Source organism: Strigops habroptila, chromosome 3, assembly GCF_004027225.2.
Source record: "Strigops habroptila isolate Jane chromosome 3, bStrHab1.2.pri, whole genome shotgun sequence".
Taxonomy (NCBI): Eukaryota; Metazoa; Chordata; class Aves; order Psittaciformes; family Psittacidae; genus Strigops; species Strigops habroptila.
In genome coordinates, this window is record NC_044279.2 from 3,154,721 (window position 1) to 3,176,365 (window position 21,645).

Genomic DNA, 21,645 nt, shown 5'->3' on the forward strand with positions numbered 1-21,645 from the left:
GGGTGGTCTGGGATTATAGGTCCCTCAATTACTCTTCCGTCTGGATCCCTGTTATTTTTGTCTCCTGTTATTAGCTTGCAGTAGTTGATGACCAGGTGTTAGCTTGCTGCAGAGGAGCCCTTCATGAGCTCTGCATCACATGTAGTCAGAACTTGTTTAAGCATACGCACCCAGTTGGCATTTAAGATACCCTAAAGGATCCAAGAATGGTCCAGCAATCATGACACATGACTTAAAGGTGACCAACCTGATTCTGTGTGTTGAAGATGCAGTTAGACTGCTTAGGGCAACTCAAGTGCAGATTTTGGGGAGATTTAGATTAGATATAAGGAAGAAGCTCTTCCCTGTCAGGGTGCTGAGGCGCACAGGGTGCCCAGAGAAGCTGTGGCTGCCCCATCCCTGGCAGTGTTCAAGGCCAGGTCAGACACAGGGGCTTGGAGCAACCTGCCCTAGTGGAAGGTGTCCCTGCCCATGGCAGGGGGTTGGAATTGTATGAGCTTTAAGATCCTTTCCAACCCAAACCATTGTGTGAGTCTAAGTGGCGTGTCAAGGCGATGAATAAAGCTAGCAAATATTTCATCTCCATAATAAGAATCCATTTATTTGGTTGCAATCTAGAGGTCTGCATCAACTCCAAACTGCCTGCCTAGTTCCCTGTTGGCTGACTGACCTGCTTTGCATGATCTAAGCTAAGCCTGGGACCTCCCTCAGACAAAGCTAATCCTCATCTGCTGCTGTAAGATGCTGGACTCAGTCCTTCTGGGTAAAAAAGATATAATCCCTATCACTTCTTTCTCTTTTTTTCCAGATTCTTGGAGCCCTTGATCAAGACGACCAGGCTGGGAAACAGAAACTTGCCTACAAACTTGAACAAGTCATAACCCTCATGAGCATAGACAGCTGAGAACTGTCCTGCCAGGGACACCCTGGGAGGGATAAACCAAGTCGTGCCTCACTCAAGATCATCATCTTTACCAAGTGCAAGTTTTGATCGGCTGTAAGCAGAGTCACCTCAACAGTGCTCCTCTCTCTTTCTCATTTCTTTCTCTTTCAATATCTATGGACAAAGCAACAGAGCCCCAAGGGTGAAGAGAAAAGACTGCAGAGGAATCCTGGCTCTGGGGACATCAAGATGTTTGGGTGGAGCTCTCCTTTTCACAGCTTCCCCCTCTGCCTTTGCCCTAGAGAAGGATTATTACACACAACCCCTCCTACTCAAACCCTCCCTCACCATCACATCATCACTCTGCAGATGCGAAACTGGGAGGTAACTTCTTTCATGCTGCTTTAACTGCCCTCCAAGGGTTATAGCCTCTGGAGCGGACATGGAAATGAACTCAGTATTACTAAAAGCCTCCCCAAAGGGAAGGCAGCCTGCCTGCAGGGATCCTGGAGGGCAGGAGCAAGTCGAGATCCTCTCCTGCAGAGCCATTGTAACTCTATCTCTTGAGAGTGACCCACTGGGAGAGGAACCCCAAGGCTCCCTGAAAAATGCCACAGCCCTCGCCAGAGTGGGACCATTGTGGCTCTTATCTGCCTGGGCAAACAGCAGTGAAGCTGCTCTTTTGGGGCAGGGTCAAGAGTGGAGGAGGAGACCGATGGTCCCCTGCCCATGTGTTTCATATGGTTCTTCTTATTTTTCAAAGAGACCTGCGTTCCCCTCCGTCTTTCCCATTGTGTCCTGTTGGTCGTAGCACTGCGGCAAAAATGCTTTCTCTGCTCAGTGGTGGTTCTGTTCCTTCTGGCAATGGACAGCACAGCATCTCCCTCGTCCCCACCTTGGATTGGAAAGCAAGAGCCACAAGTCTCATTTTGTTCCAGGCAAGGAGCTCGGCCTCAAAAAAACAACTAGAGGGATTTTGTTTTAAAGCTGTTAGTTCTTTCCATTCTGTTTCCTCAGCTGGAACAAAGCTATTGGTTTCTCATGGTGGAGTATCAGGAGGATACTGAAGGGTATGAAGCAAGGTGGTGCGTAGGACTGATGGTAAAAACCTTCTTTCAAAGCCACTCCTAAGAGGAAATGTCATCATGTATTTTGGAAGGATATCTTGGAGAAAATCCAAATGAAACATTGCAGAATAGTCTTCTACCTAGTTACCCCCAGCCAAACTGCATGTCTTCTGGAGATCTCTGAACTGCTGTAAGCCCATCTGCCTTTTGGTGCCAACTCCTGGCCTTTCCTCTTCTCGATTTCTGGAATCAACAGGCCTTGCTGAAGGCACAGTTGCTGCCTGGGAAGGATTTGCTCTCTCTTTGCACTTTCTATCCCTTCAGAGATCACTGTCACCACAGGACAACTGCCCTATCCTCTGCTCAGCTCCTTCAGAACAACATCTCTACCTGTTTCATGGCCAACCAAAGTGGTGTGAGCTCCTGTGTCTCTTCTGTGTTTGACTGCTTTGTTTATACAGCTGCTAGCCTGGATAACACCACGGTTCAGCTTACGGGGAGACCCTCAAGGTCTGGAGAACTTTGCGTCTTGTACACCATGGAGGCAAGAGCTGGGTCTGCATTTATCTCACGAGAAATGGACAGAGCTCACTAGCAGATGCAGGAGTGGCTTGATGCCGCGGAGAATCAGCCCACATCCATCTCACACCATCCACAGAGCTACAGCCTGGATCTACTTTGCACCTGGAGGGAGGAAGGGGTAAAGACAGGGTGTGTAAATTGATTACAGATCGAGTGCTTCAGGTTTTATTCATGCCTCTTACTAGCAAACCAGAACCTCTTCAAGAGTGACAGATGGATGCATCTAATAGGGGATGTGGTGCAAACAGGAGTCAGCCAGCAAGCGGGTTTCATTCAGCCAAGCAGATACAGACGTAGGCAAGTCTTTCTAAAACCAGTTAAATAACAGCAGTCCCAATCTGGATGTGTCTGTGGGGAGAATATCACAAGGTTCATATTGAAACAGCAAACATAGGGACACGTCTTGGTTTTAAAACCCCAGACATTTCTCTCTTGATTCTAATTATTTTGTGTGTGCGTGCGCGTGTGTGTATCTGTGTGCGCGTGTGCGTTCTTTCCTCTTTAGTTTTGCTTGCTTTCTGTTTGAGTGCTGAGCTGATGGACTCATCATGCACCTTATGGACATCTCAGCATTTTTAAGAGGCCTGGGCACTGGGGATGGTTTTGGGGGGTTTGGTTGGTTCTGCCATGGTTTTGTTGATGCGTTTAAGTAACGTCGGAGCATGTTCCAGATCCACTGATGATGGCTGTGAAAGTGGGGTGAAAAGTCCCACCAGAGCCAGCGGTAAGAAAATGACACCACCACCACAAACACAATATTTTTATAAGTACATAAAACAAGGAAAAATAAAAAAAATATATAAAAAAAAATGAAGAAACCAAAGGTTTTGACAAACAAAGTGCCACAAAAGATAAATATGGACCCTATTGTCATGCCTTGTACTCACAGCTGGATGGTAGGAGTCTAAGGATGAATAGCTGGCTTGGAGGGAAGGGGTTATGAGTGATGGGCTGTACTGCCTGGACATGCGCACATGAAAGGATGACGAAGCTGTTTTAAACAAAAGAAAGTATCAAAGTGAACTGGTGTAATCCTGTTGCTGGAGTCAGAGGAACACCACAGGGGAAATTTGAGACTCACCCTGTTTTTTTTTGATGTTTTCAGGTCTGTGTTTTTTGGTTTATGATGGTTGTTTTCCATTGTGATTATTTTATTTCTTCTTGCTGGTACGGAGTTTTTCATCTGTAATATATTTTTTTTGTGTTTTTTCAAGGAAAACTTGAACACCTCAGAGACACCGAGAATGAAACACTTAAGGGAAATGGGAAGCTCCATGAGATTGGTGTCTTAACCCTTCCCAAGTTCCCAGTTAGGCATTTCCATTTTCTCTCCATCCTCTTCTTTCCCCCATCCCCAGGATTTGAAAGAAAATCTCTATTTTGCTTCTCTTTCATCTCCTCCTTAGTTTTCTTTTTGTTTTACTTTATTTGGTGTATGAGCTGGTTTTGGGTTTTGTGTGGAAAATGTGCCAGAATAGTGACGTAAATGCGTGGGCTTCCTCCCCTGTACCCTTCAGTGCCCTCCCCATTTACAACCACTGTCCCAGCATCCCCCAGTCTATGAGAGGTCTTGGCATCTTTCTTCCCAGCCTCAACTGTTCAGCTAACTATTTTTTAAGTGCATGTAGAATACAACTAAAAACAAAGACACAAGCAGAAGAATGAGCCCTACTACAACATGGATGCATTCTTTTCTTCCTCCTTTGATTTGTTTCCTCCCACCTCCCTTCCCACACTTGATAAAAAATGCCCAATAGGTGGTATTCCATGCTGTTTTCTAAGCCTCATGGAGAGGACTGGAGCCAAAGTCCCTAGCAGTCAACAGAAAGGCTCCTAATATCCAAAATATGCCAGATGATAGGTTGATGTTTATGGGTATTTCTCAAACACTGCAATCAAGACAGTGAATCATAGAATGGTTTGGGTTGGAAGGGACCTTAAAGATCATCCAGTTCCAATCTCCCTGCCACGGACAGGGACACTTTCCACTAGAGCACGTTGCTTAAAGCCCCATCTAACCTGGCCTTGAACACTGCCAGGGACAGGCCAGCTACAGCTTCTCTGGGCAACTTCTCTTCCCACTCTTCATTCTCTCCAGAACAAATCTGAAGGTTCGGTCCAATCCAGCATACACTAGCCTTGGTCCATTAGGTAAGAGGGCTATGCCAGTTCTCCCATCTATAGTTCTACCACTGCATTTGTCTTATCATACCTCTTTGACACTGGAGACCAGTTACATTATGGCATGAAGAAGATTTACAAGCAGAAGTTTGGCTGGTATTTGCTTTAACTGAAAAGTGATTATTAAAGTTTCCAGATCTGTGCATTAGCCTGCAGGAAGGTGTTTGCCATGAAGGGAAAGAGACCAAGTAAACCACAGAATTGTCATCATTATTTTTAATAATGTTTTTGAAAACTGATAAATAGAGTTTTAAGAGTCCAGAGACCGGTCTCACTGTTGAGTCAACCAACACAAAGACTACGCATCCCTTCAACATTTCGTGAAGTCTGGGGTTCCTATGATGTAACAACCCAAGCACATCACAGCTAAGATCAAGAGGATAAAATAAGCCAAAACACAAAATGTAAAGCTGTCCTTCCCCAGTGATTTAGTGAAGTGTTCTGGAAAGAGACACTATTATGTGGAAGACTCTTACAAAGGAAGATTGGAAACCCACAAAGACTGAGTTCCAGGGCTCCTTTTAGTAGACCATACATTTGTGTCTCCACAAAGGATGCTTAAGTCCAAGGACCATCACACAACAAAAGAAAAGCCTGGGCTGCTGGAGATGACCAGGACTATCTCTCACATCAGTAAAACAAGTCATGCTTCACCCTTCTCAGCAGCCTGCAGAATAATAACTCATGAAGCAGATTCATCTGACAATGTGGAGGTATTGCTTGGTGCTGTTAAAGGAACAAGAGAGAGGAAGAAAACTGGTCATACTTCCCAGACTCCCGAGGTAGGCTCTAGTGTTAAAGAGGTCTGCTCCTCCATAGAAATCCCTTGCTTTCTGTGGTGGCCGTTGCTGATATGAGAAGATGTTGAGACCAGACAAGCACTTTGCTTGAACCCCATGAGTCCTACCAAGGTGGTTTAAGTCCCTTTCTTCTCCTTGGTTCAGCATTTAGCTACAGAACCCAGGCAGAGGGCACTGTATAGAAATGTGCATTGTGGTTCCACCATGTCTGTGTTGGTTTGGGGTAGCTCCAGGAACCCACTTTGAAGATCCCCCATCCTTGAATGAGGAAATCAGTATAAAAATCCATGAATCAGTGTTGTTTAAACATCTCTAAGCCTCTAATAACCCTCTTCTCTGAGATGACCAGGGGATATGAGGAATGGACCTCTTTCTCCAAACTAGGGAGCTATGATAATTTACACAATCACAGTAGATTGTGTTTCTATGGTGGCAGATGCCTCACCATGACAGTCATTGGATAGAAAAGTATTGGCATAGCCTCAGTGATCATAGAATCATAGAATACTTAGGGTTGGAAAGGACCTTAAGATCATCTAATTCCAACCCTGTGCCATGGGCAGGGAAATCACACGCTAGACCATGACAAGACAATTTGCTCTGTGCATCTGATGAGTAGTAAAAGACTTGTCCTCCAGGGCAGGTGGAAGTCTTGGGATGTCCTAGCTCTTGTCATCCAAACATGGTATGCTGTGGAGCAGGCAACTGGTGAAGCAAGTGAACCTCAAAATCATGGTGTGAACCTCAGTCCCCTGGCCATTCACAACCTGAGTTTCCTACTTTGCACCCAATGTTGTTCCCATTTCAAAGTATATCATTTGGTCCATGGAGTGCTGAAGTTTTCCCTCACCTCTTCCACTGTGCAGTGTCCCTTTCTCCCCAAAAGTTGAGTTGTCTTACAGAGCATAACTACTTTGTGCAGAATGCTTCAAAAACAGAGCTTGTCAACCACCTTTTCTTTGGGATGGCTCAGCTCACTACACTATTAGAGAAGCACCCAAGGGGACACAGGCTTACAGCGAGGAATTAATCTCTAGAAAGATGTCAAAAAAGAAAAGATATTTACACTTGGAATAAATAAAACCACCAAAAAACCCCCAGCAAGGATATAAAGCTGCTTAAGTCTAATCAACCTGTCACGTGTGTGATTTCTGTTGTCGTCGTCGTTGTCCATTGGCGCTCTTTCGTTTTGTGTCAATCTTCTGTTCTAATAATGGAGAGTTTTACCTCAAGAAATTCTTTCTGCTTGGAAACAGATCACCTCAAAGATGCTGGCAGCAGAGAGCAGGGTGCAGGGAAGCTCAGTAAAGTGAGCCTGGGTGTGGGAAACAAAGGGGAAACCAGGACATTTAGGCTCTTTCAGCATTCCCTTCTCTTGTTGGTGTTCTCTGGCATGTCTCCTTGACTCTGAAGGCAGCATTTCTCAGTAGGAGAGGTTGCTGCTTACTTTCAGATAGACTGAGACACAAGAGCCAGTCGGAGAAATCAAGGCACATGTCCAAGCTTGCAAACCTTCCTGAAGTATCTTAAGAGAAATTTGGTGTTATTTAATCTTTTAATGCTGCTCTTTCTCCAGTGCCTGGAGAAAACCCACTTTCCAGCCCAGAGTGGGGTAACGAAGCAGAGATTAGGTGCTAGCTAAATGCTCCCAGTGTTTTCCCCAAGGAATCAAGATGAGAAGCAACTGGATTATTTAAGGTCACAAGACAGGCCCTTCCTAGTGTCTGACCCTGTGTCTTGGACATACACATGAGCCCAGAATTCTCATTCTCTGTTTTGCTAAAGCTTCCACCTTAAATACAAAAAAATCAATATAAAGACATATCCTTTCACTACAGTGTTAACTAACAGCCTCAAAGAGATGTCAAGACAGCATTAGAAAGGAGGTTGGGATCCTTTTTCTTAGGTTGTTGTTGTTGTTGGTTTGATTTTCTTTTGAATTGATCCTAGTTAAAAACCGAAAGAAATAAAATCTATACTATTTAAATTGGAATCCCGTTGTTACTTGGTAAAGGCAAAGCTTCTGTACCTTTGTTATAATTAATTGTATACCTGTGTATGTAAATATAAGGCATTCCTATTTTGCAGTCCAGAACAAAAAAAAAAAAAAAAAAGGAAAAAAACCCCAACTATTTGTAATATAGAATAAAGTTTATTAAAAAAAAAAATAAAGAAATAAAAATGCTCCAGGCTGTGATTGCTGATTCCTGAAACCAGAGCCAGGGAGAGGGAATTCAAGTGATGGAGAAGCAGGAGACTGGGTCCCATGTAAGTGCTCAAAGTGAGTCTACTTCACATCTACACCTTGGAGCCCTCTCCCATGTTTAGGCTCTCCCACCATCCACTGTACATGCTCTAGAGTTTCCTTAGTGCTCCAGAGAGTCAGCACATGCTGACATTTTGGGCCTGGCTTCGTATTCATGCCTATGGGCTGGGCTGGTGAAGTGTGGTGGGAAGTACATCCCAGCTAGACATATCCCTTTCCTTTCTTTCCTTCCTTTCCTGGCATGGTGTTTCTTCTCAGCGTGTATGTTCAAAGCTGAAGTTATTCCTTAAGCAGTGAGAAATGCAGTCTCCCTCCTTCTGCTGTCTCATACCCCTGCTCTCCTCCCACACATGGGGAAAAGGAGCAGCTGATGGACGCTCCAGTTTCTACATTAGAATCATAGAATCCCAGACTGGTTTGTGTTGGAAAGGACATTAAAGCTCCTCCAGTTCCAACCCCCTGCCACGGGCAGGGACACCTTCCACTAGAGCAGGTTGCTCCAAGCCCCTGTGTCCAACCTGGCCTTGAACACTGCCAGGGATGGGGCAGCCACAGCTTCTCTGGGCACCCTGTGCCAGCGCCTCAGCACCCTCACAGGGAAGAATTTCTGCCTAAGAGCTCATTTCAATCTCCCGTGTTTAAGTTTAAGCTTATCTTAAAGCAAGAGGGGAAAATCCCTTTTCCCTTTCCCATGTCTGCTCCCCACTACAGTGCTCCCCTTATCTTACAACTGTTATATTATGATACTGTCTTTTGAACAGCCATTGCAAAGGGTAAATCTTTAATGAAGGATGTCAGATTCCCTGGGGCTGATGACCTCCGTTGACACAGGTGTGCATGGTTTAACATATCAGCTTTGTCTTGTACCCCAAAGGACAGGAAACTTGACCTGAGATACCTCAGCTGAAGGCAAACTGGAGATAAAAGATTCATAGGTGCTTTTCACTGACCCTGCCCTTGAAAAGCCAAACTGATGTAAGCAGAACCAGGTCCCTTTGGAGGTGGAAAGGGGACATGGTGGTGGAGACTACTGAAACTGCCATCTTTCATGATTCACCACTGTCACAGCAATGAGACATGGCAGAGGAGGTCAGAGCCTCATACTTCCTTCCTCTTTGTGTCCTGCATCCCCCAGAAGCCAGCACTGCATATAGGTACCAGCTTCCCTCTCCCAACAAAGCAGGGACAAGGCTCTTTCTTACCCTCTGTCATCCCAAGAGGTGGGTATGTAGCATCAGCATCCTTACCAGCCTCCTCTGCCCGTGCATGCCTCCAGCATTTCCTGCTGCTTCCCTTCTACCAGCCAGCCCTGTGCCACTGCCCCCCATTCCACTCAGCAGAGAGAAGACAGAGCTGGTGCAACTTCATGCTCCAAAGGTCTAAGCCTTTGTCACCCATCAAAGAATGAGACAGCTAGCAGGTTTTATAGGATATGAAGACCATGGTGCCAATATAAGACTTGTGGAAAGTAAACACTTTTCTACAAGTCTCAGCTCAATGAGGAGCATGAAAAGGAAGTAAGAAAGTGGGTTTCAAAAAGGTAATGGAATCAAATGAAGCTCTGACAGCTTTACCAGTAGACTTCAGCCTGGTACCACTTAGCAAGTATCTGGGTACCTATAGATGAGCAGCAGACAGACAGACAGTCCACATTCAAAGGAGACATCTCTGTCCAGCTGCTTCTTGGGGCACAGCAGAGGGAAAGTCTTTGTCACCAAGAAGGGCTTGCATCACTCTATCAGCACGTCCCAGCAGCATGTCTATCAGCAACAGTGAGTGCGTAAAAGTATCACCCATCAGACCCCTCCAGTTAGCAGGGTGAATTGCAGGGTGCAAAAAAGTGCCTCACATTTCAGCTATTCTGAATTATTAGTGCATTTAAGAGGAAAAAACAAAAAACACCTCTAAAGGAAAGTGTTATGAAGTCTTTTGTTTTTCAGGGCATTTACTTAAACCTAAACTGCCTCACAAAAGCTTCCTTCCAAACAAAGTGCTTGTACTTATTCTTTGCACAAGAGTAGTTTTAGGCCGAGCCAGACATTACATAAACAGAGAAACAGTGTCCCCTGTAGCAATAACGGCTTCTATGTCAGTGAGAGCAGACAGGAAAAGGAAGAGGTGGGGAGGAAACTGAGGCACAGAGAGGTGAAAGGAGGTGCCCACAATCATACAGGAGCTCGGAGGCAAAGCTATGGTCTCTTCAGCCTATTTTTGCCCAGTTCCAACCAACCCAGTCACTATTCTTGCAATTGGACACAGCAGTGTGTTGCATGTTGGTGACAATCCATAGGGAAAAGCATGGTTGGCATCTATATTGCGATCCAGTAGCTAACCTCATATGTGATACGTACTGGACCACAGTTTCCTCTTCAATGCTAAGACTGGGAAACAACTCAGCAGCTATTCCCACAAAACCACACTTCCAAGCATTAAATGGGGCTGTAATTACTTAGCACAGCCAAACAAACAGATTCCAGGCTTGTGGGAACTCCCTGCTGTCTGAGCTGTAAGCTCAGAATGTTTGTTTTGAAGGGGATTACATGTGCAGGTTTGCTACTACTTAGTGGAGAATTTACCTATTGATTTAATGAGAGTAGGAATGAGGAGGAAAACCACATCTACAACAGGACGGGGCACCCATATGGTTCCTGCTGGGGCACTCTGGAGATTCTGAGAGACCTTGTCTCAGGCTCTGTTTGCTGTGTTTGCAAGTGCAAGGCAGAGACAGCACAACTGTGCTGGAGGTACCAGCCACTTCTCCCAGTTTCAGACTTTGAAATGCTTCTGATCAGCTCCCAGATGGGCTGAGATGGATACTCAAAGCCAAACAGGTATTTACAAAGCTGGCAGGACCTGTCTTCCCATCTCTTCTTTGTCCATGATGGATTCCCGCATTCCCAACCTACAGAAAAGAGGCATTTTCAAAGCTTTCCTGCTTTTACTGTCCACAAAAAGTGATGTCCATCTCCTGCACCTCAATCCATCCCTCCTCCAAGCTCCTTCACTGAGGAAATGCTGACCATTTGCCTCAGCTCCAGTATAAATAACATCTCCCATGTACCCCTCAAAACCTGGCAGGGGAGAGGGCAGGGCAAAGTTAGGAGCTCGTCTGCAGCTCAGCTTCCCAAAGCAACCCCAGATGTCAGCTAAGGACTATTTCCAGCAACCTGGAGAGCATTCAATTTGCCTTTATTATTTCCCCGTTCCCTCACCCGCTTTCTGACACTTCACAGATTCAGTTGCCTGCATCGTATTAAGCTGTTCCCTTTCCTGGAGGTTATTCTGGTCCAGCAGAGTATAACTCCAGCATCAGCTCTCTCATGCCCACTGGATATCACTTGTACAAGGGAACTAACAGACGCTTCCTTCCTTGTGTTCAGCCTCAGGTTCATTATCCTCACCAAGGTGGTGAGAGTGATGGGGACTATAAATCTGAGTCACTTGCCCTGTAGAGACCTGCTGGCTTCAGTAATCAAGGTGTGCCAGATGGCAAGGAAATGATTCTGGGATCAATGAGCTTTTATTCAGAGCAATCCTACTAATATGTACTTTCAGCCCCGAACACCCATGTGCTCTACTGCGCTTTGGGGAGACCCCCCCTGCAGTGCTTATCCAGCTCTGGGGCAACAGCACAAGAGGGATGTGGAGCTGTTGGAGCAAGGCCAGAGGAGGCCACGGAGATGCTGTGAGTGCTGGAGCAGCTCTGCTCTGGGGCCAGGCTGAGACACCTGGTTCAGCCTGGAGAAGAGAAGGCTCCTTAAGCGGAGACCTTAGAGCAGCTCCCAGTGCCTAAAGGGGCTACAAGAAACTTGGAGAGGGGCTTTGGAAAAGGGCCTGTAGGGGTAGGACAAGGGGGAATGGCTTTAACCTGCCAGAGGGGAGATGGAGAGGAGCTCTTAGACAGAAGTTCTTCTCTGTGAGGGTGCTGAGGCGCTGGCACAGGGTGCCCAGAGAAGCTGTGGCTGCCCCATCCCTGGCAGTGTTCAAGGCCAGGTTGGACACAGGGGCTTGGAGCAACCTGCTCTAGTGGAAGGTGTCCCTGCCCATGGCAGGGGGTTGGAATTGGATGAGCTTTAAGATCCTTTCCAACCCAAACCAATCTGGGATTCTATGTTTCTATGATTCTGTGAAAATCACCTTTTCTAGTGCTGGGGAGTTATCTGAGTGGCTGTGGGTATTTTCTTCTCTGCTAGTTGTCTTGTCTCCCTGCACAGTCACTGCTGCAAAATTGGTCCTTTCAGGATACGATTAATTCCATTGAAACCTCAACGGTTAAAATAGATCAGCAAATGACAAAGGTAAATGCCTGTTTCCTCTTGCTGACCCTAGGGAGGATGGGGGAGCTAGCCCAGCTGCACTATGCCTTTCTATAGCCAGGTGGGATGAATCCCACCAGTGGGTTTGCTTTGACCTTTCATGTTGTAATTATTTTAGGAAAGGGAATGTCTCCTGCTGTATATGCGGCAGAGCCCTAAACCCCTCTGTGGTGTGCTGTGTATTCCCACAACCCAGCAAGCATTTGGGAGAAAAGCAGGAATCAATTTGGTCTCTTGCCTTCAGCGAAGCTCTTCAAAGAAAAAATAGAATAAAAGGAGAACAACTGCATTATTTTATGATTATTATTTGCTTCTTTGAATTTCCTGCCTTCTCATAAATTCTAATGGGAAATGTACTCACTGACCTTATAATTCCTAAAACCAAACCTGATGCCAAGACATTTCCACTGGCCAACTTTCTCTTGGTATGCCATATGGGATGCAGGCCTTGTTCCTACAACACAAGCAAGCAGATCACCAGTTAGTCACAATTCATGACACACATTTTATGGGCACGAACATGACAAGCAGATAACACCACCAGGCATTATGTTTTTCCTGGCTACATCTGTGCTGGTAAATAAAAGAAGGCCAAGGTGAGTATCAAGCCCTGTTGAAGTTGTCTGTGATGTTTAGTTGTGAGCGTGCTCCCCAGCACAAGTTTGGGCAGTGCCAGCTAACCCTCTCCCAGAGAATTCTCAGTTTGGGAAGAGCAGATACCAGAGTTATTTTACCTTCATGAATAAAGCTGCACCCAGTCTGGCTCTTTCTGCCCTATACGCTCTTATACAGTTGCTTCACTGGTCCAAATATACAGAGCTAGAACAAAGAAAGGTATATTGGGAAAAGGGGCTACTGTGTCAGGAGGTGTTTGTAATAGAGTATTGGAAAGTGAGCTGCTTTAAAGGTTCAGGCTGTTATGACCATGACGATGTGATGCTTACCTCTTCAGGTACATGGGGATAGGAGAATGAGCCCTTAGAAATGCTCATGGTTGGCTTTGCGGTTAGGTTTGAATTTTGAAACATGGCCTTTTTGGACAGAAAGAGGATGCCAGAGAGAAATCTATTCAGTGGAGTAAGTGATACCTCCCAGGACATCCCACCTTTGTCTCCCAGACACTACTGACTAGTGTCATATTGGTCCTATAAGTGCTGTCCTGTTCAGTTTGATGAACCCTTTGCTGGAGGAGCACCACAGTGCGGTACTGGCAGGACCTGTTCTTCTTTATAAAGTTATGGGGCAGGTCTGCAGGTATGGACATGAGCTAGATCTCATGTCCTGAGTTAGTTAACTCTCTCTCCTCAGCTGCAGTACAGGGCAGACCTGCAGGCAGCTTATAGCCCCTTGATGTCACTAGGGAAATCCAAATGGAAAACCTCCAGGGTTCAAGGTGCCAGGGTCACCTCAATGACCATGCCATGGCTCGGGTCCTGTACTCTTCTTTCTTTCTGATGGATGACTATGAAAGAAGTCTGCAGACACTGCTTCAATTACGTTAACAGTACCTAAATCTGCTCTCTGCTTTCCCAGTGCCCAAGCCAAACCAGAATGCACTCGCAGGGAAACTGTCTCATAAAACTGCCCTGCTTTGGATTAGCAAAGGCAATGTGATTAACTCCCCAGCAGGGGCAAGACACAACACTGAGCTTGATCTCAACTACCACATCAGAGACCTCCGGTGAATTAGATCCAGAAGAGGCAGCTGTGAGTTATGGGGCTGGAATTCCATCAAGGGCTTCTGGGGAGGTCATAAACCACCAAACAGCTCTCACAAGCTCCCCCCTCTTCCCGTCCACCATCCACAAATAGAATTATAGCCCCATAATTCAAGTGGGGTCTGTTTGTCTGCAAAAGGACAAATGCAAGGAGCCATCTGTGGGGGTGTGAGGTTGTAAATCAATTCTTTTTCCTGCCATTCTTCCACCTCTGAGTTCACAGGATGATGCTTCCAGGCTGCACCCAGGTCTCCTCACTTTCTCCACCCATCCTATCTTCTTCCTTTCATCTCTTTCCTCCTTCCTTTCCTGCTTAATAGAGACAGTCACTGTCTTACAGGCCAATCTGACAGTCAATCACCCACATCCAATCCCCATCCCTCCATCCTGGAAAATAAAAGCAACATTCAGTCTGCTTCTCACTTTTTTTTATCCACAAACCATTCCCTAGCACAAGCCATATTGCAAACATCTAACGCATGTAAAACCTTCTGAATGAAAGGCTTATCCTGGTTCTTTTCAAGTTGGGCCAAACAAGGTAGTTTCCTTTAATGACATTCTTTGATGGTTTAAGGGATAAGAGAGGGGTCTACCCCTTTATGCTTTTGCTGGCATTTACATGCAGACATTAAGCCTGCAAACCAGAAAGCCAGTCTGGAACATTTCAGCATTACAAGTTAGACAAGTCTAAGTGGTTCCAACCTCAGTCTCTTTGTGGGCCATTGTGGGCAGCCTGAACTCCAGAGGTGGTCCATGTTTCCCAAAGCGTGCCTTCAGAGATTGATAAACAGCCAGATCGTGAATTCCATGTAACTTAAAGCTGTCAGGCATTATAAAATACCCTCAGCACAAGTTCAGAAAGAGGAAAGTGAATCTGAGTCAAAGGTTGGATCTTCCAGAAAAGAAGGGCCAGACACAAAGTTGGGACTAGAACTTCCTGGTCCAGAGCTCAGATGATGTGTTAGATCATACCACCTCTTCTAATAGGCCAGCTGGTCAGTGTGAATAGATGAGAAAAAAATGTACCTGTGGGTACAGAAAAATTGAGCACTTTATGTTATATCAATACCCAGTCTCCTTCCACCAGAACTTTTATAACTTACTGAATTTAGGAATTTGATGTGATCAAAAAGCACAACCTGGAAGTGCTGGACATCCTTACATGAGAAATAGCAGGGCACCATTTCTCACTGGCTCAGAGCCTTCTGTGCCTTCTCTGTCATTTTCACTGCCTTTCATATCATTTATGATATAAATGATCACAAACTCCCTTTAAGGCAGGAGGGAGCTGTACCAATGTCAAACCACAGCAAAATCAGTAGCATACTTGTCATGTTTATTTAAGCTGAGATGGCTTAAATGCTTCTGTGTGTTTAAAGCTGAAAGGTTGGGTTCATGCTGCTCTGACTTAGGCAGCAGCTCCCGAACGCTTGGAAAGGCTTTTCCTGACAAATGGTGCAAATTTTGAGGGTATCTTCTGCTATTAACTCTGAAAACAGTCTTAGCACACTGAGAAGGTTGTTTTATCAGACAAAAATACTCCAGTGCAAACACATTTAAAGTCATATGTGGGCTTTAAGTCAATGACATGGTTCTGAGGTTCAGAGATGTCTCATGGGAAAACAGATTATTGGTCAGTGCTCATGGGAAGGATGCTTCTCCTGAGCTCCATGAGAAAGATTTACAGCAACAGGTAAAGACATAGAATCATAGAATTATAGAATGGTTTGGGTTGGAAAGGACCTTAAGATGATCTAGTTCCGACACCTCACACTAGGCCATGTCACCCAAGTCTCTGTCCAACCTGGCCTTGAACACTGCCAGGGATGGGGCAGCCACAGCTTCTCTGGGCACCCTGTGCCAGCGCCTCAGCACCCTCACAGTAAAGAACTTCTGCCTTATATCTAATCTGAACTTCCCGTGTTTCAGTTTGAACCCATTACCCCTTGTCCTCTTGCTACAGTCCCTAATGAAGAGTCCCTCTCCAGCATCCTTGTAGCCCCCTTCAGATACTGTAAGGCATGTTCTGATTGTTTTTAAATAACTTCTTCCAGATTTTTTCTCCTAGTTTGGCCAATGAGGATGTCAAGGTTTGTCGTCTGACTTTCAACTTTCTTAGATGGAATCCTTGAGGGTTGGGTTTTGTGGAGTTTTTTGGTGGGTTGGGTTGGGTTTTTTTTTCTGTTCATCCCTGAAAGTTGTCTCATGTGATCAATACCAATGATGTCTTCTTGCTCCTCAGTTGAGGCTTCTTCAGTGTTCTTCCAATATGTCTCATGGAGATAACTGTAGTAGTGGTCTACTGTGAAGGGTTCTGCTGCAATCAGATTTCAAAAGTCACATACTAAAATTTAAGGAGAAAAAGGGGGAAAAGAGAGAGACAGAGAAAGGAATAGATTGGGCAAACAAATGATAGCCATATGGTAAAACCTGCAATGTTATGAGGCAAAACATCTGGAAAAAAATAGATTAAAACTACTCCAATCTATTTAAAAAGCCAACTTATAGCAAAATCATAAGTGTCTTGGTGAATCCCAGCAGAAAAATACTTTGCAAACTGGATTGTGCCCTGTGACCAGCATCGTGATGTTTCATATGTACGTATAAACTCTTTAATTGCTAAGATTACCCCATGTTATATTTGATAATTCTGCCCCTTTGGGAAGTTGATTGTAAGGGAAAAGCACAAAATGTTCTTCCAAATTTCCGGCCTGGAGAATTGATTCAGAGGCTTGCTTAGGTTTCAGAGGTTTTTTTTTTTGCCTTTTTATTTCTTAACCCCTTTGGAAATCTCTCATTTTCCTTCTTTGGGACAAAATTTCAATTAGCAGAAGGATAATGTTATCAGGAGGCACTGAATATCCTTGGAGATAAAGCTAGCTGGGAGTTGGCAGTGGAATATCTGAAATAGTCTGACCTTAGAGGTCCTGTAAAGCTGAAATTACTCCTAAAAACACCCTCAAAATAACCAGTTTGCCTTTAGAGAGGGAATAAAAGGGGTGGGAAGGAGGTTGTTTATGGGATTGTTATGTTTAACTGTAGAAGAGAAGGATAAAAGAATAGAGACAGTATATTAAAGACACCCAAACTGCTGTATATCTGACTAAGATCATGTCTACGTAAACTTCTACGTGCAGTTTGTAGCCACCTTTAAACCTGGTGGATGTTTTCATCAGAGGACTGAGTTTCTTGTTGAACCTTCACTCATGAGAGGGATGAAAACATTGAAAGAGACCCATGAATGCTACAGGACCCACATGATGTAGAGAACACTGAGATGTACTTTAGAACAGTTATGCCCTGAGTGTTGATTTGGTCTTTTCTGGTTCTTAAAACCCAAGAAAAGGCAGCCTTCCCCCTTTTTGCATCTGACCCTGCTTATGGTTCATTTGTGAAGGATGTTAGAAGCATCAACACATCCATACTGACTGAATATATCTAAATATAGAAGGACAGGTCTTGAAATCTGTATGGGATTTCAGGTTCCACTTGAAGCCTCTAAACCCTCTGATGACTGTTATCCTCATCTCAGGCCCTTGCTGTCCTGTGGTGTTGTGAGTGCTTTCATACCTTCAGAGGAATGAGCAAGAGCTGATGTCCTGTGACCAGAAGAGTCTGACAATACACAACTCTGCCTTTGCCTTCAAACTGTTGACCTTTCTCATTCAGCTGGCAAGTTTAGCCAGCTTAGACCACCAGAAATGGCATGAAGCACTCTTCCTGGCATGAGGCACTGCAGGCCTATGAAGGCTGTTTGTACTCAGGGCTGGAGAAGCTATTGAAGGCTTTCAGAGATAAGACACACATGGCCCAAATTCCACTGGCGTCTTTATCTGCTCACATCTGGTTATCATCAATGCAATCTGTTTGCTGAGGCACAATTGCTGGCTAATTGTGTAGTGGCCTCAACAGATCTGGGGTTAGGGATATGCTGAGAAGGCCCCTCCTAATCTGTTCCAGAGGCTCAAAGGAGCTGTGAATGTTCCTTGGCAGTGATTTCATATTAGCTTGGGCCATGCAAAGTGAAAGATGCCATCACCCCAGAAATGGTCTGGCAGCAGGAAGCACATATTCAAGGATAAAGAGCTGATACCATCAATGAAACCACTGCAGACCTTGGCTTCAATGAAGAAGGGTATATATGGGCATATTTTTGTGACATTGTGTTAGAACTCATCAGGAGGTAAAACTTGAGGTCTGGATTCCATCTCTGCAGGACCCAATGCATGATCTATTCTCCACCAAGGTTTTTCCTTTCAGCATTTGCAATCTAAATCTAGATAAAAGTGATGAAGAAAAATAAATATGTATTTTTAAGACATGGGCTGATAGCAAGGCATCTTCCATGGCCAGTTTATGACAGATTTGGACTTTAAAATCCTATTTCCTCAGTCACTGAATGGGCACTGACACACTGAAAATGTTGTTCTGGTATTCAGCCTCCTTTCTCTTGTTTTCTGATTAGTCAACTTGCTTGAGAGTGGTTCTGGATTAACTGGAATGTTTGTGCCAATATCTCCTTTGCTAAATATCTTCAGGACATGTATCTGCATCAGAAAACAATGCACAGCTCTGGCCACCTGGCCACTATCTTTCAGCATTCATAACCAGCCAAGAGAGAAAGAGAAAACATGTCAGTCCAGTTGGGAGGCAGAAACAACAATCATAATTCAAACATGCAGAACAAACAGTCATCACTTTCCCCAGCAATTCAGAGCCTAAAAATGTTGTCAACAGAAGCGCTGTTCCAGAAGCTTGTGACTAACAAAGGGTGAGGTTAGCAATACAATGTAATTCATAGAGTGAATGACAAATGCTCAGTCTGTGGGATGAATTAAGCTCCAGAATAATCTGTCTAGTCACAGAATTCAAGCCAGCAGCAGTTCTTGCAGGACGAACTCTTTCCTGAGACTTTTCCCGGGGTTGGATTCTGGGTTCTTTAAGAACAGCAGGTATTTCCTAGTGATGGGGCGGGAATCCCTCTACGTCTTCATCTTGGAAGAGTGAGGACAAAGCATAACTAAAAATAGTGGCATCAAAGGGAAGGAAACCACTGTCTTCTACCACACAGAGAGAATGTGCTGATCTAGAGAGATGCTGTCAGCAGGAGAAGATTAAAGATAAGAGATTTTGGAGTTACCCATAGGCCTGCTGAGCAAGTTATCTGGATCTATGGGTTGGTTTAAGCCCAGTGTTAACCCTTCACATGCTGTAAAGAGAGATCAGCTCAAGCGTCCTTGTTTCCTGCTCACGCTGGCAATTCCCTCTTGCTGAGAAAATGGTCCCATTCTGCCCCTTCTGAGTAATATGAGAGGAGGTGAAAAATCCCAAAACTCTTTCTAAATCTTTGAAGTCAATAAGTGTTAGTGGAGCAATATTCCCTTTTCCAATCACAGCATGATCCTGGGAAAGAATTCCTCTTGTTTGCTTTTATCCATTTATACTAATTCTTCCTGCAGATCGTTCCAGAAATGTCTTATGTAAGGTGCTGTGGGTCATCTGCAGTATGAGCCTTGCAGAACAGAAATACCTCAGTTTGGCTCCTTTCCTTGCTGCCATCAGCTCAGCAATGTGTGGAAACACCTTTCAAACTCAATTCATTTCAAGTTCAAATAACCTTGATGGATTACTTTGCTCTAAGACATCAGCAGATATTTTTGGGTATGTGAGAAAGGAACTGAGACAGGACCTTAAGCTTCAGATACTAGTACTCAACCATGACTACAATGACTTGACCATGGAGTCCAAACTTCCCAATCATCAACATCATAAAGACGTTGTGTGCAGTGGTCTCCAGGGTAAAGAAGATGCCTACTTTGGAGCAGGCACTTAGGGCCACACCGTTATGGGGTGGACACACTGTATTTGCCATGGCCAGTCCTCTGAGGTCCATTCTACAACACCCCAGATCAGAGGTGACCTGCTGATGGAAGGCAGATCTAGTCCACAGGCACCCAAATCAGAAATCTGCCTGCGGGTTGTGTCTTAAGGAAGGAAGGAAAAGGTTTGCATCTGTTCCACTTGCCCAAGGGTGAAATTATACAAATCTCAGAAGCAGCAAATCAGGATCAAAGGGAAGAAAATTAAGAAAAGAGAGAAGAATGGAGAAGTGGGAATAGTTCGTGTGAGAGTAGTGCTCCAGGGCTTGTTCTTCCTTGTGCTAAAGCTTTCAAGTTCACAGCATGGGCATGCCACTTTTCTCCTCTTCCCTTTCTTTTAAGCTGATCCTTCCTCTCTCCCCTGGCTCCTCATCAGGTGCTGGAAGACAATTAAAAGTATCCTTCCAGTGACCCAGGGAAAGGCGTGCTTCCTTGGCTGGGCTGGTCCTAGCTGTTGCCAGCACCTTGAATTTAGGTAAGGCAGATGACCTGACTTCTCCTTGTTCCCCAATGGACCTGATTTCAGATACATTGTCAGCAAGAGAATAAAGGGAAAGTCTTTCTTCTTGTTGCACATCCCATTGCTCCACTGCTTTTTTTATCCTTTGTTGGGCTCAGAAGAACCTGTACACCTGATTACACAGCTTCCATCTGCAGCTAATTTCAACGATCTTCCAAGGTGTCTTGAGATCATAGGCAAACCTATCCTGGATGTGAGGTCCCTCTGTGTTCCTGCACAGAGGCTGTCTATAGCACACAAGTACAAGCTATTTATCCTGGAATGGTGGAAACCTGTGCTTTCTCCACTCAATAACACCTTCTGGAGGCCATCTTCACCTTCCCAGAGCCCATCTCAAGCCAGCGGAGGAGGCACATGGTGCATATTGGTACCCAGACTATTCTATCCTGCACTCTTTGGTGGATTTCTCTGCTTCAGACTTCTACTCCTATTTGCTTGCTCTTCCTCCCAGCTGACCCCTCCTCTCCTCAGCTCTCTGGCATCCTTAAGCATTAGAAAGTAAAATACAGTATGCTTTTGCAATGGATCTTGAGAGCAGAGGGTCTATTACTGCATGTCACATGCTGGACAAGGTGTGTGGCAGACCTGAAAATATCTGCTCCTGCCCCATAGAATTAGAGAAGGGTCACTATTACCAAATCTCCTGTAAATAAACAAGATTTCAGGTTGCTTTGACACGCCAATCCTCTCCTCCCAAAGAAAAGAATGGATGATGTTCAATCCATCAGCAAGGCTGATCCATCAGCTTCATTCAACTGTGGTAAAAATGCCAACAGCCCATAGGGTGGTTGCCAATAGCCCAAAGCTATTGTTGCCAATAGCCCAAAGGTGGTGTGAGATACACATGAAGCAGAAACCTGTGATTCTGCAACCACGCCTGGAGGCCAAGCAGGTAATCCAGGATGTTAGAAATGGTTTAGCAAGTGATATCCAAGAATTATTCCTCCCCTTTTCTTCCTCTGCCGTGGATGGCTTTACAATGAGAAACAACAGAAAAAAGGAGAAAACAAATACAGTTCACAATGCTCAGCATTATATACCATGAGAAACAGGGGATGAACAGCACCTTTTGGAAGCAGAACAAACCCCCAAAATACATGGGACATAAGATTTTGCAGTAAAAAGTTCTGCTTCAAACTTCACCACGTCTCCCTTTATCTTCCTGCACAGATTTGCTCTCTGCCCAGGGAATGTGCACTGCAGCAGAGCTCTTACTTTCGCACTGCAGTGTTTTGTATATTGGAAACACTGCATGTGCTTGCACTGAGGGATCTCTCCTAGCTCAGTGCTCACAGTTTAGAAATGTTGCCAGGGATGGGTGATGGCAGACAGAAGCCCCGTGAGGACAATGAAGATGACAGCAATAATACTGAAGAGGGTATGTTTGGCTTTCTAGTTCAGCCTCAAGAAGTAAAGGCTGCTTTCCCCTCGCA

The 21,645-nt window shown here is 44.9% G+C and overlaps 1 protein-coding gene across 3 annotated transcripts in view; it reads left to right on the forward strand.

Moving 5' to 3' along the window:
- PLXNA4 (plexin A4) overlaps window positions 1–7,627 on the forward strand; it is a 475,791-nt gene extending 468,164 nt beyond the window's left edge. For all 3 annotated transcript variants that reach the window (XM_030479279.1, XM_030479280.1, XM_030479281.1), the window contains exon 32: window positions 809–7,627. In XM_030479279.1, the coding sequence (XP_030335139.1) occupies window positions 809–904 (96 nt within the window). In that variant the 3' untranslated portion in view covers window positions 905–7,627. The remainder of the gene's footprint in view (window positions 1–808) is intronic.
- Window positions 7,628–21,645: the final 14,018 nt, after the last annotated feature.